Here is an 18,196-nt window from a genome sequence, read left to right as displayed (position 1 = left end):
GACAAGATTTATGGAAAATAAAATAACCAATAGTTATTGTTCCAAATAGTGTCCTGCTTTCAAATTAGAAAGTTAAACTAATACAAGTGCTACAGGTTACAGACAATAGTCATCCTGCTTGTGAGGGAAGCATTGCTGCACTATTCCTATTATTTCACATTTGCTGCCTGAAGATGCATCCTCTGCTCTTGTTATAGAAAACCCATAGCGCAATATCTTGCCTCAAGGTAATTTTCATTATTTCATGAATTGGTCTGATAGTTCAGTTAAAAGTGAGTTAGCCTTCTTGGGAAATTATTTAAGCTGTTAAAAAGTAGAATTCCTCTCTGAATTTCAAAGTGAAGTCTTTTGATATTAGTTATTCCAGTGGTCCTGGCAGGGCAATCATCGGGAGATTGTTTTTAAACCAGGTACAGCGATTTAATGTTTTGCAATTTGGAACAAGGTTTTCCTGTCTTGTCTGCACTGCAGGGCTTTGTTGCGTAATTGGCACTAACTCCTCTTCTAGCGGTCGCAGTAATGGCAGGTGGAGCTCAGAAGGCTAACGAAGGAACGAGGCACAGTGCAGAGTGCATAAAAGCTCTTTCTCTCCTTTGGGTTCTCATGCCTGCAGGACATACAGGATGAAATGTATGTCAGGCGTCTTAGAAGAGCGGAGAGATTTGATGGTTTGCATATTAGTTGTCCGTGAACATTAAGCATCTGTCAAATTGTTTAGTGTGTGTAGACGAAGTCAGAAATGTATGTACCATGGCTAGTTCCCTTGATGCACTCTTTCAGACTGCAGGCAAGTGCTTTTAGATACATAGAGAATAATCTGGTAGGAATAATGTAGACTTCAGTAATAATAATAATAATGTGGTTTGGAGCTCTGCATCAAAGGGAAGTGGCCATGGTACATGCATGCCTGACCTTCTTTATGCAAAGAGACAATTCAAGAGTCTCAACAGAAGTTAACTTTTTTGAGGCTGAAAGAGCTGAAGTGTCATTTAGTTGCATGTCGTAATTTACTGTAACTAGTAAAACAACATAGCCAGTACGTGTACAGAAAAATGCTTGCCTTTTACAGCAGTCTCAATATTTTTGCTTCCAGTTTGGATTTTGTATTTCAGCAGAGGTGATTTCCTCCTGCCACTAAGCAATGTCATCAGCATTCATAGTTTCTGAGTTCCTTCTCCCTAATCACCATTACAATACTGTGGGACAGTCAGCTACTTCTCCTCTTATGTCTGTTTTGCACCAGTAATTCTATTGAACCTAATTGTTTTCTCAATCTATTGGAATATAATCCATCAGTGTGTTCCTCTAACTTAGAACACAGCATAGAGGGTACAATATATAAGTTCCTATGCACAGCTCCTGCCCCTGTGACTGGCTCTCCCTTCCAAATTTTGGTCTGTATTCCAGATAATAATAATAGGTAAGTGGATAAATGAATGTAGACTATCATTCTGCTAGGATTTCATCTTCTCTGAGTATCTGTTAGACTTCTATGAGTCTTTGTTGGATACTTGGGAATTTGCAGCTCTTTATAAAATTCAGCCAAGTCACGGTTCCTGAATTTATCTAGCTGGAAAGATGTTCTGAAAACAAGGAATATCTTGGCAAGTTTTTAATTGGGATGAAGAGAAAATGAAAAGTTCTCTTGTAATAAAGAAGGCTTAAGAGCAGGGGAAGGAAGAAAGGAAAAGAAAAGCAGAGGAGAACAGAGGAGTAAGCAGAGAAGTTGCGTAGGTCCTCCAAGATCAGAGCATAAAGTTTAACAACAAAACAAAGCAGGGAAAGAGTTAAAATACACTTTTAAAAGGGTAAGAAGGTTATTATAATTTGATTAAATAATCCTCAAAGAAGCAGCACAGTTTTGTGAAGTAGCTTTCATCCTGGGATCAAAGAGTGCAATCTATTCATTGGACAATCTGTGTCTAAAGTGTCACTGTCCACATCTGAGCTAGCCACTCCTTTTTTAGTCACTGGAGAGAAAAGGAAATCTTGTGGGCATATTCACCTCCTTTTAAAGTGAACCTTTAAAACAGGGTAGACAAACCATATATTCAAATTACCAATTTCTCTTCATTAAGTATAAAAGGAGGCCACAATGAATAGACCATATGTAGACTCTGCCTTACAGATATCTAAAATCTTGGTAAGATTAATACAGCCCCTGGAAGATACTGAGTCAGTTCCTGGCTAAATGTGCTGATGCTTTCCATGTCATTTAATCTCTGCCTCAGATCCTGTCTGCAAAACAAGTGAAATCACAGAATCACAGAATGGTTGAGGTTGGAAGAGACCTCTACAGATCATCTAGTCCAACCGCCCTGATCAAGCAGGGTCACCTAGAGCACACTGCCCAGGGTTGTGTTCCGATGGCTCTTGAGTATCACCAAGGAAGGAGACTCCACAACCTCTTGGGGCAACCGGCTTCAGTGTGCTCAGTCAGCCTCACAGGAAAGAAGTTTTTCCTCATGTTCAAGTGGAACTTCCTGTGTTTCAGCTGGTGCCTGTTGCCTCTCATCCTATCGCTAGGCACCATGGAGAAGAGTCAGGCCCCATCCTCTGGGCACCCTCCCTTCAGATACTTACACACATTGATGAGATCGCCTCTCAGCCTTCTCTTCTCCAGGCTGAACAGGCCCAGCACCCTCAGCCTTTCCTCACAGGGGAGATGCTCCAGTCCCCTCATCCTCTTTGTAGCCCTCTCTTAGTGGACTCTCTCCAGGAGTGCCATGTCTCTCTTGTACTGGAGGGGCCCAGCACTGGACACAGTACTCCAGGAGAGGCCTCCCCAGGGCTGAGGAGAGGGGCAGGATCACCTCCCTCCACCTGCTGGCAACACCCTGCCTAATGCAGCCCAGGATGCCATTGGCCTTCTTGGCCACCAGGGCACACTGCTGGCTCATGCTCAACTTGTTGTCCCCCAGCACTCCCAGGTCCTTCTCTGCAGAGCTGCTTTCCAGCAGGTCAACCCCCAGCCTGTCCTGCTGCATGGGGTTATTCCTGCCTAGGTGCAGGACCCTGCACTTGCCTTTGTTGAACTTCATGAGGTTCCTCTCTGCCCATTTCTCCAGCCTGTCGAGGTCCCTCTGAAGGGCAGCACAGCCCTCTGGTGTATCAGAGCCACTGTTCTTAGTTTTGTATCACCAGCAAACTTGCTGAGAGTGCGCTCTATCCCTTCCTCCAGGTCATTGATGAAGAAGTTAAGCAAGACTGGGCCCAGTATTGACCCCTGGGGCACACCGCTAGCTACAGGCCTCCAACCAGGCTCTGTGCCACTGATCACAACCCTCTGAACTCTGCTCTCCAGCCAGTTCTCAATCCACCTCACCATCCACTCATCCAGCGTACACTTCCTGAGCTTGCCTATGAGGATATTAAAGGAGACAATGTCAAAAGCCTTGCTGAATTCCAGGTAGAAAAGATCCACTGCTCTCCCCTTATCTGTCCAGCCAGTTGTCCTATCGTAGAAGGCTATCAGATTGGTATGCTTCATAACTTTCTCCAGCTCTCAGTTTATCGGGTTATATCAGTCAAAGACCTTCCAAGCAGGGACTTTACCTTGCTGTGTCCAGTGTCTAGCCCCATTCTCATTTGTTTTGCTAGGTTTCAGGGTAATACAATTCAAAGGAGCAGTGACCATTTCCTATAGAATCTTTGACTTCCTTTTTTTGCTCATTCTTCTGTTTTGACAGACAGCCTTTGCAGCATCATAGCTCTTTTCCATCGTTGTTGGGTTCATTCCACCAGTAGAAGCACTGGCTTACACGGCCCCTGGCTCCTTACTCTTGTTTCTGCACAAATGACCTCAGTTGCAGTGGTATAAGTATTTCTTTAGCCATGCAGTGAACCAGATTAGGGAACTGATGTAGTTTAAAAGTAAACCAGAAGAACTAATGTTTATTACATGAGTTCCAGCTCCCATTCCCTGCACAGAGAAAAAAAAGTGCTGAGGATTGGTGGAATGAAAATAACCCACCACCTGTGAACCTCCCACAAGGCTCAGTACGTAGTGACAGTGCATGTAGCAATGCTTCATACCTGCCTCAGCAGTGAGCTCTTTCATTAAAGCTCTGTACCATTATGCCAGATACACAGTGCTTCTGGAGGCACTGTCAAATTTCCCCAGACACATGCTCTTCACTGGCACAACACTCATGAATATCTGTGTGTTCATCTAACAGAAGCATGATGCCCACAGGCATCTCCACCTCTTTCATATCTATCTATCTCAGAGTGATGTATTTACACATAGAAAGTTTTGCTTTTTACTCATTGTTCTAAATTTCTCTTCCCAAATGCCACCTTTGGATTTTTAGTAATTTTTTGACTTCCGAGCTTATATTAATTCACTCATTTTATAGTGGTCTTCAGACAGTGAAAGTTATTTTTACTGAATTAATTTCTTTTCTATGAATTCTTGAGGTATAGTCAATATATCCACTGTATTCAATGGTTTTGTTCTCATGCTTTCTGTTATTAGATTAACTGCATTTTTTCAGCTCCTAATGAATCCGTTATGTTCTTAATTGAGAGAGTCATATGTAAATACCTTTGTGGATTAATCTGTCTGTGCTCCTAATTTCTTCAGTCTTTGGCAGTTTGCTGTAACAGGACAGATTTGCCTACCTATTGCAAACAATCTGTGGTGCAAATATCCTGTTCTAGAACGGCATGGTTTGTAATGAAAAGCAATGTAGTCTAATGATCAAATAACGTAGTCAGACAGAAAAACAGAAAAGTTTTCAGGCATATAAGCTCTTCCTCACATCTGAAATGAAAGCAACAAACTTCAAGATAAGTACAGAAATTGCTCTCCGCTCAATTTCATTATCATTAATCAGTGTAACTATTTGAGGGAGAAGGATAGTTAACACCTGTGAAGCAGAGGGAGCTGTTAGCAAGGACAGAGGTGACAAGGTTGTTAGCGTCCATTGGGTAGAGCGAGAGACAGAGGGACAGGTTATTATCCTCTGCAGAGCCACGAGGGCGAGCAGCAGAGATGCTGTGAATAAAATCATGAAATGTGTGATCAACCAGCCTTCTTACTGAGCCCTTGATTTTATGGCTTTTAGTATTCAGCAGAATAATAAACTCTATTTCCAGGCTTATTTTCTGAAGGTTTGCACATACTAGAATTGACCAATACTGCTTTGAAATGGAGGCATGCTGGCAGAAACAGACTCTTGGTTTTTACTGGTGAGAAATTTAAAAGTGTGCGGTCTGACTTCTTCCTCCCATATGGAGGCTCTTGTGTCTGTAAATGACTTCTCATTGTCATGGTACTTATGTACCTGCTTCACCCGTCATAAAGACCCCTGCTGCCTGGTTCACTTCTCAAAAGAGAAAAGCTGAAGTCACTCAGACTTAAAATTAGAGCAAGAAAGGCACAGTCGGCTGAAGAAAAGGGATTTAGTGTAGCTTGGTTACAGAATCTGATGAATGATGGTAGCTTCATATATGTAGCTGTGGAGTCATGCAGAAATAACAAGTCTGGAAAGCTAAAAATTTATTCATCAAGAATGACTCCTGGGAGCCTCTGCCTGCTGCTGTCCAAATAGGTCGACATTTCCACAGTGACCTAAAGCTAAAGGAATTCCATGAGAATGGAAAAAATCATTTAAATTCTATTTTATGTGAGCACTACTGAACAGCTACTCTCAAAATACTAAGAAATATTTCATGCATAGTGTGTTTGTGAGGGTTAAAAATTAGCAGCTCAGTGAATAACTGTCTGTATCTCACTACAATATCAATTTTTATTTTCTTTGCTTTATTGCAGGTGATTATGTAGTCATGACTATATACTTTGATTTAAGTAGAAGAATGGGATACTTCACTATTCAAACATACATTCCCTGTATATTAACAGTTGTTCTTTCCTGGGTATCCTTTTGGATTAAAAAAGATGCCACACCAGCAAGAACAGCATTAGGTAAGTTTTTTATAATTCCTTTTCTGCCCTCTTCGTGTAGGCCCTACACTAACATTTGAAAGTGTCAGCTTCCTTTCAAAAAGGCCACTAGATACTTTAGACTATTGCTACATCTTGCAGGCCCAAATCTACTCGACCCAGAAGAATTTGTTTTTCTTTCTTTAACAGAGTAATTAAAAGTGAACTACCGTAACCCTTGGGAATGACACTGTCACCTATTTTGCATAGCATTCTAGAAGTATTGTCTCTCTTCTTGTTCTCACTATAATATTTTAGTGACATATTTGAAGAATAAATGCATTGCACTGCTGCTTCCTTCCCTTCTGAAACTCTCTCTTATGTTATGTGCTATCTGTACAGAAAACTGTGGGATATGATAACGTTAAGTCTTTCAAAGTGTTTTAGGCTTCTGCGCTTAAAGTTAATCTCCATACTAGATATATAAATAATCACCCGTTTTTTCATATATTGTAGAGATTTATGCTGGTAAAGGTTTTTTAGCAGCTGATTTATGTCAGGACCAGCGTGTGGATTTTGGTATTATACTTTAGGATACACTCAACAACTTTGTTCATTTATTCTGATGTCTATAGGAAAACCATAGGTTTTGCCAGCATCAAGAGCAACATAATAGGTGATTATAAGTGTACATCAGGACTGAAGGGAAAACAACATTTTAGTCTAGATTGTGGTTGCCAGAGTTGCAAATATGAGCCTCTTCAGAATCCTACCACCCAGGGAAGAAGGTGAGGCTGAGCAGAAGTTAACATATCTGCTGTCAAGTGTAGAGGTTACTGTTCCCATCACTCCCTCCCACTAAACTATGACACTATCTTCAGTTAACTGGCTGAACTCTCTAAATCCTTTCAATCAGAAGACCAAACTAATAAAGATTAAACTGACGTGCCTGACTTTTCCAGACTGAAATTAGACAAGGGAGTATTCATAAGAGTAACTGAGCCACCAGGTTTGAGAAGGTGATATTGCTGTGCTTCGGGGGATGAAGACAGAGAATAGGCCGTAGCTTTCTCAGCGGATGTGTGAACACAGCCTGTAGCTGGCAGAGTATTCTTGGGTCTTGCTGTGTGCCAACAGGCCTTCATTCAACCACAAAATAGGAGAGGCCATTTGTGCAAACCTTTTCTATCTCCCACTCCCCTAAACAGCTGCTCAAGGGTCATCAGCATTCCTCATCCCATTTCCATCCAAATAAGTAAGATGCGTTTACCAGAAATGATTGTTATTTCTTTTGTGAATCCATTTCTGTGAGCTTTCTTTCAAACACCATGTCAAGGTGCTGCACTTAATCTCAGGAGGAAGATACCTTATTCAACAATGCAGCTGTTATTCACTTCAAAATCGTATGTCCTTTTTCTGTCTATTCCTCTCCTGCACTAATAAATCAGAGCCACCACCAATTCTGAGGGTACTGTGGTTTTTAGCATAAGCCCCCGAAGGCACTGAAGAGAAAAGGAAAAATGAAGTGCTAATGCACTTAGAAGCTTGTTCATTTTCACTGAGATTTTAGCTGGTAAGTCCCATAGACTCTTCTTGGACTTCTAAAAGTCTGACCTCATTGTCTAAGTCCTTTACTCATGCAATGTCCAATTGTATGGTCATCTATTCAGGGTACAGGTTAAAAACATATTTCTCTGCAAAATGAAAACAATAGTCGAGTAACTTTCAGCTGAATGACAGCGGAAATATGTTACCAAAAATATCCTCTAAGTGTAGCTCCCTCACTAGCCGCAGGTTTGTTTAAGCCATGACACTATATGTCAGCCATTCCTGCCAGCAATACTTAGGCATTTTCCTACAGAGGTTGCATCAGTTTTTATTCTGAATGAATGACCAGAGGCATCCTTTTCAACCAAAAGCAGCTCAGTGACATAAAACTACCCAACCGAATTGGTAGTAGGAAAAGTCTCAGAAAAGCTTTACTAACCAAACTGCAAGCAAATAATACTGGTCTACATTTTACAAATAATTTTACATTACAACCCATTTTGTATCTGGTTAGCACAAGACCGTAAACTGCTGGTTTTGCTCCCAGAGTCTGTCAAGATTAACAAATGTAACACTACTTCTGGTGCCCATTTTTCTCTTTATGCGTAACAAAACCTTAATTCTGCTCATTTGCTCTTATAAACTTTGAAGTGAATATCTGTACACTAAATCGGACTTTCAAAACACCCTTCCAGGTCAGGCCATTAAGCGTCAAGGCCTCACATGGGCCCAGTTTTCTGCAATTCTTTTCTGAGAAAGAAATATTCAGTCCTTATTCCCAGTTTGTGAGTGCCAAAGTGCCTTTGTATTGCTGCTGTGGCAACACAACAGACTAAGACTTACACCTGTTCTGTCATCTCCTCCGCAGTGCAAAGAAGGCACAGCAGAGAAGCTGTGTGGCCACCTGTTCCTGGCTGCTTAGACTTGCCGGTGGTGGCCGTAAAACTGAACAATAGGTCTTTAGTATACTTTTCTGCTTACCTCCTTTCTGTCTAAGGTGGGTGGTTCAGTGGAGATAAGGAAAGGCTGGGCATGCTCTGCTAAGAGGTTTTTTTAACCCGGAGTGTGAAACCCCGTGTGTGTGCTGAGAGTAACACAGCATCCATTTGGATTATCCTTCATAATGCTTAGTTTTCATCAGAAAAGAGAAAAGGGAGGAAAAGCATAAAATAGTTTGTATTACTAATTTTCCAGAAGTAGTGTCCATACGTTGTCCCTCAGGGGAATTCCCCATACCACGCGTCTCAGTTTCCCAATTAATTAAACACAAAATAGGTTAGAGTGGTAGTCACAGCAATGCCAGCTGGAACTTAGGAGAAACAATGTATTTATATGTTGAGATGATGAGTTTGAAGTAAGAAAGAGCATAAAAGTGAGCTATTGCAAGAAGCTTCAATGGCTGCAGTGACTAACTCCTGAAAATCTGGTAAAGAATTAAATAACTAGATGAAAATATAGCTTCTTATGAATAAAGTCAAATTACTAGAGAATAATATATATGTGGGTCACTTCTTTCTGTGCACAATCAGAGCCCTATTGCTCCCAAGTCAGCAATGGCCTGTTGACCCTTGGGGAGTAGTAAGCAGATAGATGTTCCTAATTCACTGCAGGTCTGCTTGTATAAAGCAACCACTAAATCTGTCTGAATACCACCACCACCACCCACACCCACACTGGATAGTGGCACATGGTGAACTTGTGAGTAATACAGCCAAAGGCAAACTACAGAAATTGTCCTGCTAATTAGTTGAAATGAATTGTAGACTCTGTGCACCAAACCCACTGCGAGTATAACTGCATTCATATAAAGGAGTAGCATCAGGGAAACATTTCACCCTCTGAAATTAATGAGAAATTTTGGAAGCTATTGGCAAGTACTCAGGGTTATACAAATGACAGGTTTTTACTCCTTTCTGAATAACTCTAAGTAATAAGCTATTTCTGTGCTGGAAAAACAAAAAGCAATCAGGAGTATTTTGGCTGTGAGGGAAAAGGCAGAACCTTAATCATCCTTTCAGCAGCACTGTCTAGAGGCATCAAAGTGCTCTTTAAAAAGTTGGCATCATAATCCCTTTTTCACTTGCTGTTTGAGAGGCTGAGGCCCAGAGTGATAACGTGACTTAATCCGGGCCACCTGAAGAGCAGGTCGGAAACTGGAAATAGAATTCAAGAGCGTTAGATGAGAACTGTGTTTTGCGATCCCAGATTATAGTGCCCTCTATTCGGACAGAAAAATCTCTGCTGTTTCTACTTGCCTCTAATAATGAAAATGATCTTCTTCCAATGCTCGTAGTCAAGAGCAGCTGGTAAGTGTCTGAAGAAATGGCATGATTTGGAAAATAATAGGGTGTTTTCCTTGAAGGTGAAGGAAAGTAAGTTAAACCAAAGTTTTCACCTGCTTCCCACTATTTTTCAAACAGATTTAACCTGTTGTTTGTCAGGGCAGTTAGTATATAGCAAATTTAAACTGCAGTTGATAAATACAGTGGGTATCAAGCCCAACAATGTGTTGATATAAAAGAAGATAGAGATTACGGTGAACTTGTTTTCCTTGTTGTCCCACCTTAAGTTCATTCATTAGAAAAAAAAAGCAACCACTCAAAAAAAGGTACTGGACCAGAAAGGTGGAGAAATGAAATGCCTATTCATAAACAAGGGACAGCATGGGCAAAAGCAGTACGCTTTTTCCCACAGTGTCCCATCAGCATGTTAACACCCTTATCTGGAGATAATACTCTTAGGAATATACAAAAAATTAAGTCTCCCTGGCCAAAGAGTTTCTAACACTGAAGCTCGTGCTATTTCACTTTGCATGCAGTTGTCCACTAAGCAGCTTTCAGACAGTAATAATATTAAATAACTGTTTAAACCAATGATCTAAAGGTTAAAACATTCTCATGCATTATGAATCCCTGGATCATTTGATCTGTTGGACAGTCCTTTTTGATTTATAAAGTAGTATCTTTCTTTGGTATGGAACTTCCTCAGAGAAAACAAATGTCACAAATTGGTATTTATACAGCATCATGCACTACCACTTTCACCCATGCAGCTGAAATTTTTGAAGCCAGATTACTTTTAAACTGTCTTTAGTTAATATTAAAATTCTGCTGAAATAGACGGTTCAAAAGCACTGGAAATTTAAAAAACAGACACAAAATTCTCTTCACAGGGGTAGTCTCCTCCAAATGAGAGACTTAGAATTCCACCCGGTAAGGTTTCTTGCATTTTAAACCAGTCAACAAACTGTGTTTTCTTAAAATGGCAGATAAAATAAGCTAAGGTTAAGAAACCTGGATATTCTGTCTGGAAACAGTAGGTTTTACCTTTTCTTCATACATGCATTTCTGAATATTCTAACTTATAAATGTATAGGAATATAAAACTGTATTATCCAGTGCACCTTCTTTCTCTTTGTTCTGTGTATGTTTCATGATAACACTCCTAATATTTCAAAACTTTATCAATGTATCAGATGTAAAACTTATACACAGGATAGGACTTTTATTATTTCAAACGCTCATTCCTTGTTTATTATCTGAGCTGAAACCCAAACCTCTACTTAAGTTAAGAATGATGTTTTTATATTGTATTTCATATCATCAGAAGATTTTATATAAATAATAAAAGTAAAAATCTGTTTGTTTTACCTTTAGATGTTTCCATCTGTGTTTCCATCTGTCAAGATGCAGTTGTTCTAAAGTTAGTCCCTCCTGAGGCCTAAGTATCTTCTTTTGTCTGTAGTATCATTGAAAAATAGCTAGGCACTGAAGGTCCCGATCATACAGAAAGATAAATTAACTCATAGTTAGTTAGTAAGGGGCAAATCAAGACAAGTGAGCCAACACCTTTTGCAGCTGGACATCCATGCAAATGCCCTACTGTGATGAATGGTGAAGCATGGGATTTATCTCTAGAGGTTTTTCAAAGCATCAGTTAGTTGTTGCTTAGGAGCCTGCAGAGTACTGGGACATTGTGGCCATCTCTGCCTATACTGGGATGTGGCACAATTAGAACAGAAATATTAGAAACAAAAATATTTCCCCGGTAGCTTTTAGATGTTCGAGATATATACAAAGTCTAAAAACACATCCATGCTGCATTTCAAAAATTTAAGTGTAGTTCATTTGCAGACTAGCATTAGCAGGATAGAAAGTTAGCTTAAGACACAAAACCTCAGAGTAGGCTACAAAACCTAACAGGATATTGGCTATTATCAGGGCAGCTGTTTTGTACTAAGATTGTTTAGTTAGATAAACTATCTAACTTAAAGGTTGCATGAGCTACAACCACAGCTGTGGGTTCCAGTGTGAGGCAGCTCTAATGCTGAGGTCAAGCGTGTTGAATAGGGATTTCCCAGTGAAAGGGAAGATTCTCCGCATTTCCCACTTCTTACTATCATTGCTTTAGTCTTTTGATTATTAGGACATGTTTTTTTCAGCAGCATTTCTTTTCCTTTTTGGTTCTGGAGAGTGATATGGGTATTTGAGGAATAAAATTATTTGTCGTTTGTTGTAAAAGAAGGTCTAGACCTAGGCGGTACTCTGCCTACTGCCTCTTCCAGAGACTTTCTGGGAATTGAATGGGGTGGGTTATTCTTGTGGATCACTGTAGTTCCTATCAAATGTTACAGATCAAAAGCGTGCATTCTTTTATAAGGAGAAGATAGTCAAAAGTAATCCACAGATACTTCTTGCTCTCCAGAGTGCTGTTTGTGAGAAGTAATTTTACTATAAGGCATAATTTCAGTCATCCCATGTCATTTCAAACACTGAGTAGCTTTGCAAAATACAAGTTTAATTATAAAAAGAAAAAGTACCGTATAAGTATGTTGTTTTTACAGCAGGTTCTCTCCTGAGACTTGAGTGAGTTTTATTTTTCTGACCAAGCTGTTGAAGAGCTGGATTTTTTTTTCTACCAAAAGGCTGGCAGTTCACAAAGAATGATTAAAAACATCAATCCAAAAATGCGAAATAAAAGACTTCTGTTCCTCAGGAATTAATATAAATGAAATATACTACCGTTGCAGTCAAATAACAGACACTCCACAGACTTCATTCTAGTACTGGTTATTTTGGTCCAGGATATTTCACAGCAAGTAATTCATTATTAGTAGATTAATTAACCAACTTACTAGGAGTAGATAAATATACTGTCAGGGAAGATAAATCTACTATTTATCTACAAGTACATTCATTATTACTAAATCAGTCTAGGCTGTGATGCTTCTTACGAATTAAAAAGGATATTTCCATTAAGGAATGCCTGAAGTTTGTATGAGAACCCATTTTCCCTCATTCAGAAGAACAGTAGTGTTGTGGCTCTCCCAGGGAAGCAGCAGCATGCAAACATATTGTCCAAATCCGTGCTAGAAACTTTGCAGCAAAATGTATTAACTTTTCTTTTTTGCCTTTTTTTTTTTTGAGCACTAGATTTTTCATGCGAGCAGTATCACTGTGAAAAAGACTGTGTCTCCTTTTGTATTTTCTAATTTTTGATTTTTTTTTCCAGGTTTAATATCTTTTCTGCTTTAACCTTTTATTTAAAAGTTTCTTCATTCTCTCTTTCTCCCTCACCCCTATCTCCAACCTAACTGAGACTGAAAAAAGGAAGAGATGACAAAAAGAATATTGAGAAGCATAGGAATTTCAGTCTTGCAAAGGCAAATGGAAATTGTTGCGGAAATTTTTGTTTACAAAATATTCTGGCTCTACTGATGCCATTTTTCTTTACTTTTTATGCTATCAGATGTAAATAATGAGTTTCCTGTGATGATGTGGGTAGACTTTGGTCCTCTAATTTGTGTGCATTTGTTTCCAAAGATGGAGAAATGATATTGTAGACAATTAACTCCAGTTTCTCTCTGCAGGTATTACCACAGTATTGACTATGACAACTTTGAGTACCATTGCCAGAAAGTCATTACCCCGTGTCTCCTATGTCACCGCTATGGATCTGTTTGTGACTGTGTGCTTTCTATTTGTCTTTGCTGCTCTGATGGAGTATGCAACCCTCAACTACTACTCAAGTTGCAGAAAACCAAACTGTACTAAGAAGAAAAAGTCGGTAAGATGTGATTATTTTCAGTTTCTGGTATGTATGTGGCACACAGCAGAGAATGGTTTTATTAAGCCTGTGATCTTGTGACACTTGGCTCCACCTAGCTCTTGGAAGTTGTTTACTGGTTGGGTGAGGTCTGTTGCTAAAAGAAACAGCCTATTCACCATGAAGCAACCAACCTGCTTATGCTTCTTTCCTGATGCCATTGCTGTGCTAGTAATTAGCACACTCCCACTCCCGCTGAAACAGGTTTCATAGCTTATTATACAAATACACACACACATATCATTGTGTATTCAAATGCATCTGCCAGCCTGTGGCTTAACAGGTCTAGAAATATTTATGAACTTTGCAAAGGGGATTTCCATCTCTCCACTGGGAAACAGTAGTTACTTTTAGCCCTATACTCAAATGTTCGCAAGTACAAAAGTAGAGGAGGTTATTTACAACTGAACTTCTGGACACAAAGATACTTCCAAGGCTAACACAAGCAAACACAAACACACACAAAAGCAGTTTAAATAAAGCAATTAACAGTTACATTAATTATTTAATTAATTAAAAATTAAACGTTCATGTATAAGCAATTTCCTGGTGTTCTTCATAACTGACTAGGAGAATAATGTGGGTGTTAGCATGAGACATGGCTGTAGAATGAAGAGAAAAATCTAAAAAAAGAGTTGGGCAATAAAAGAGTCAGGAAGTGGATTGTCCATTCAAGATCAGTGGGAAGTCTTGTGTGTTCAAGATCACTAGTTGGAGATGTTGGATAACAGTTTGCACAGTCTTGGAAGCAAGGACATTTGAAATCAGAAATACAAAGCCAAACAGAGGAAAAGTCAAGGAGGGAATTCGAGAAAGAGAAAACTAAACTCGGGAAATAGGTCGTGAGGTAGAAAGGGATTGAATGAAGAAATAATGGAGGAAAAAATGGAAAGAATAAGGAATTAGAGAATGCCCCAAAACCTATAAGCTTAATCAGTGAAAACCCCATCAAACCTCTAGCAGCTATTTGCCAAAGTGCATTGCATCGAAAAGGTAAAGTTGAATAGTCATGCCAAAACAAATTTTTGAGACAATCAAAATGAACTACCTAATGATCAAACTAAAACTGCCATCCTATAGAAAGACTGAATGAAAAGGTTATGAGTATATTTATGAGTAGGGTGTATTTCCAGATGTGTGAATGAAGATGAGGGAAAGCATGCAACACTGATGAGATTTAAGTTCACATAAAAACAAATGTTGACTTAGCTAATAATAAATTAAATAGAATTAATAAGATGGATAAAGATTTAGAGTGGATGCAAACTAGGTGAACATTCTGCTGGGGTTTCATGTAATTTTAAACTGTACAGAACATTATGCTAAATATATAGAATACTGAATATGAAGTGTCTTATAAACAAACACATATAAAAGATTATTTTAAGAAATGCCATTGAACATTGGATGCATGTAAAGCAATAAGTATGTTTTCTTCTCAGTAATTCTTTTATTATCTTCATTTAAGCTACCAGATGTCAGTTTTGGTCATGTGATGGTAAGTAAACTATTTTATTCAGCGATAGCAATGGAGGCATGAACGTATGGTTGACATTTACTTGCAAGAGTTCCTGACAAAGTTGAAATGCCATGTTATGCTTTATCCTGACTTCACTATAAATATTGTTTTTCTTTTTTGCTAAAAGGTCAGTTTGTTTTTGGCTGCGGTAGAAGAACATAGCTGCTTCTTTCTATAAGGATTTATCAAATGATTTGGGAGGGAGAAGGGTCAAGTATAGAATAGTGTGTGTTATTTTTACCTCAGAAATGTTACATATCTGCTTCATGTAATACTATAGTTTTTCATTACATATTAAAAGAATGTAATGAACACAAGTTATGTCATAAACTTATACTGAGATTTAATTGATTTTTTGTAGAAAATAATTTAAGCATATTTGTAAAAACTTTAGCAAACTTTCAGGTGGATTTTCAAACAATTTGGGCACTCAGGTTTAATGCAGTTAGCATTACTGTGTTCAGAAATGTAATAAATTCTGTTCCTCAAACTTCTAGACAACTATTTAAATATGCATAGCTATAATAAAGCAGTGTTGATTGACTGGGTACACAGCTGTGTCTTTAAACTGTGTGAAACCTGAAGCTAGAATACAAATAAAGAATGCAGAGGACCAGTTAATCAGGTGGTTGCATGATCTGCTTCACAGCTGATGGACTGCAAATTAGAGCATGGATAGAGCCACATTTGCATTTCTTAGTATGCCCAAGTTTAGCATTTATAACTGCTAACTTGATATTACTAGCTTACCTTTTTAAAATAGTGTTGTACACTTCCTTTTTTAATGGGTTTTCTAATGTATTTAAAGAGCTCAAATAGCACTGAAAGTCTACTTGGCAACAAATGGTTTACAGCAAGCATTGCATTTATACACTTTGTACTGCTGTCTTTTCTTGGACAGACTTTTTCGAAAGGTTAATAAGGCACATTGATGGGGTAGTGGTTTCCTCTTTTTAATAAAAATAAGAACAAACTAATATAATTAAAAGGACACCAGGGCTTAACTCTGCTACTCTTTGTCTAGATCCAGTCAATCTGATCTACCTGGAAAGCATCTGCAGCCTCTGCAATTTTTCTCCCACTTTTTTCCTAGCATTAAGATAGATACTGTGCAGAGACTTGGTCTGTGCATCAGCAATCTCCATATTCAAATTATGGCAGGAGCTGCATAAAATCAGCAGCATCTCTGACTCTCTGGACACCTGCTTATCTGTGCTAGCCTTGTAGTGATGCTACCCTAGGAGGTGAAATTTTGGTAAATCCATGTTCAGGATTTGATGCATTGGTATTTCTACTCTGTTATTTTTTGTCCTAGAGAACACACCTATGCCATACCTTAAATTATTTTATTTTATTTTATTTTTTGTTAACATTGGATCTGGAACGCATTGCTCAAGGCACATGAGAACTGCCTTGCCTTGGCAGATCTTTCAGGTGGTACTGAGGTGGCTGCACCATCCTCATCCTAGCCTGATCTCAGCAAGACTCATTAGATACAACAGGCACTGTCCACCACTCTTATCTGACAGGGATTAAATCAACTAAAAAGATTAATCTACCTCTATTATAAGGGCATAATCTTCTTTCCTGTCCTGAACAGGCTTGCTATAACAAAAAAAAAAAAAAAAGGCTTATTGATAGGTGAGCATATTTTCTTCAAAGAACCAAGGCATTTATTCCAATTCGCTTATTCAAAATCATCTGGAGCGATCTAATTTAGCCTTTCTTCTCTTTAAATTAAAAAATTCGGCCAAATAGAAAATTTAAGTCCTTGAGTAGAGATTTTTCAGAAAGGCATAGAAGAAACAGAAAATACGTGGTTTAGTGTTGCAGTGAAATTCCATGCATTAGTGATAGCTTTTTTCTCTCCAGAGTGCTATAGTCAAAAAAAAAAAAAGATGGTTGTACTATAATCTCAGACCTAATGGGTTTTCCATGTAGCAGCACATTGTAAACCAGTGATACCAGCTACCTATTATGCACAAGGAAACTCTGAAACTTGATTGTGTACAAGCAAGAGAGAAGACCATGAGGGTACAATTTGTGACATCTAATTTCTGAGATAAGGTCATTCATAATTAGCAGATTTGTGATATCTGCTCCTGAGCTGGTATCCGTTTACCGTCCAGAACACAATGCTCCTGAGAGATTTTAGACATCTAGTTATGATGACATGAATTAAGCCGTAGACTTACTTGACTGGGTAGCTTAAGGGACCTTTTCAGATGTAGTTATCTATGTTGTAGATGACAACATCTGAGAAAAAGGATCCCACCCCAAGTTCTTAGCTCAGGGACCAAGCATTTTTAATGAGGTGGGTAATATTGTGGTGCACCAAACCAAAGGACTTGCAGAGAGAAAAGAAGTCAGCAGAAGAAAGTGAGCGTCCCATGAGGCACATTAACCATATCACTCATTTGTTTCACATACAGAGCGAAAGTTTTCATATATGCCCTCACATCTTTAATAGAAAGCATTGCATATTCTGTATAGCAAGCCTGAAAGCAGGGTCCTAGACTTTTCTAGAGAGCACCCTCCAGAATATGTGGAAACGTGATGCAGATGGCCCCATGTCCCCATGCATGACTTGCTTGTTAGTATGCTACTAGGCGAGCTCACATAGGCAATTGTCCATGTTCAGAGCAATTGCAAAGAGGGGAAAAGCCCATGACGGGGGTGGAGGAGTAAACCACATCAACAATGCTGGAGTCTGATTTGTCAGTGTGGTGCAAACAGGCAACAAAGCTGATGGGAGATGTCCTAGTGATTCCAATGAAAGAAGTATTTGTGGGGATGGAGGAGGTGGCTTAATGAGAGACTGTTGTGGGAAAGCACTTTTCAGGAAGAGAAAATGGTGTGAAAGAAGAGCTGACAAAGTGTGAATAGGGAGTTCACTGAAGTAGGTGAGGTCTATAAGCATGAGTGGAACTGTGAGGAGACTTGATACCGAACTGCCATGCTTTTGAGCGTGATTAGTGCAATAAGTACTAATGGACCATGCCTAGGGATGTCATTTTGAAATTCTGTACTGAAATCACTGTCATCTGTAGCTGACAATATCTGTTTTTGTAAATCGTGGTAGGGTTAAGAGGCAATGAATGCAGCTGTACTAAGTGGATGTCCTTCTCTAAATTAAA

General features: G+C 39.0%; 1 protein-coding gene across 5 annotated transcripts in view; it reads left to right on the top strand.

Annotated features, from left to right (window-relative positions):
• GABRG3 (gamma-aminobutyric acid type A receptor subunit gamma3) overlaps positions 1 to 18,196 on the top strand; it is a 342,277-nt gene that overhangs the window by 306,997 nt on the left and 17,084 nt on the right. For all 5 annotated transcript variants that reach the window (XM_009666387.2, XM_009666383.2, XM_068923174.1 and 2 more), the window contains 3 exons: positions 5,777 to 5,929; positions 13,305 to 13,501; positions 15,009 to 15,038. In XM_009666387.2, coding sequence (XP_009664682.1) covers positions 5,777 to 5,929; positions 13,305 to 13,501; positions 15,009 to 15,038 — 380 coding nt within the window. The remainder of the gene's footprint in view (positions 1 to 5,776; positions 5,930 to 13,304; positions 13,502 to 15,008; positions 15,039 to 18,196) is intronic.

Source organism: Struthio camelus, chromosome 1, assembly GCF_040807025.1.
Source record: "Struthio camelus isolate bStrCam1 chromosome 1, bStrCam1.hap1, whole genome shotgun sequence".
Taxonomy (NCBI): domain Eukaryota; kingdom Metazoa; phylum Chordata; class Aves; order Struthioniformes; family Struthionidae; genus Struthio; species Struthio camelus.
The sequence above is the reverse complement of the archived record's forward strand: the minus strand, read 5'-3'. Positions and strand labels throughout refer to the sequence as shown.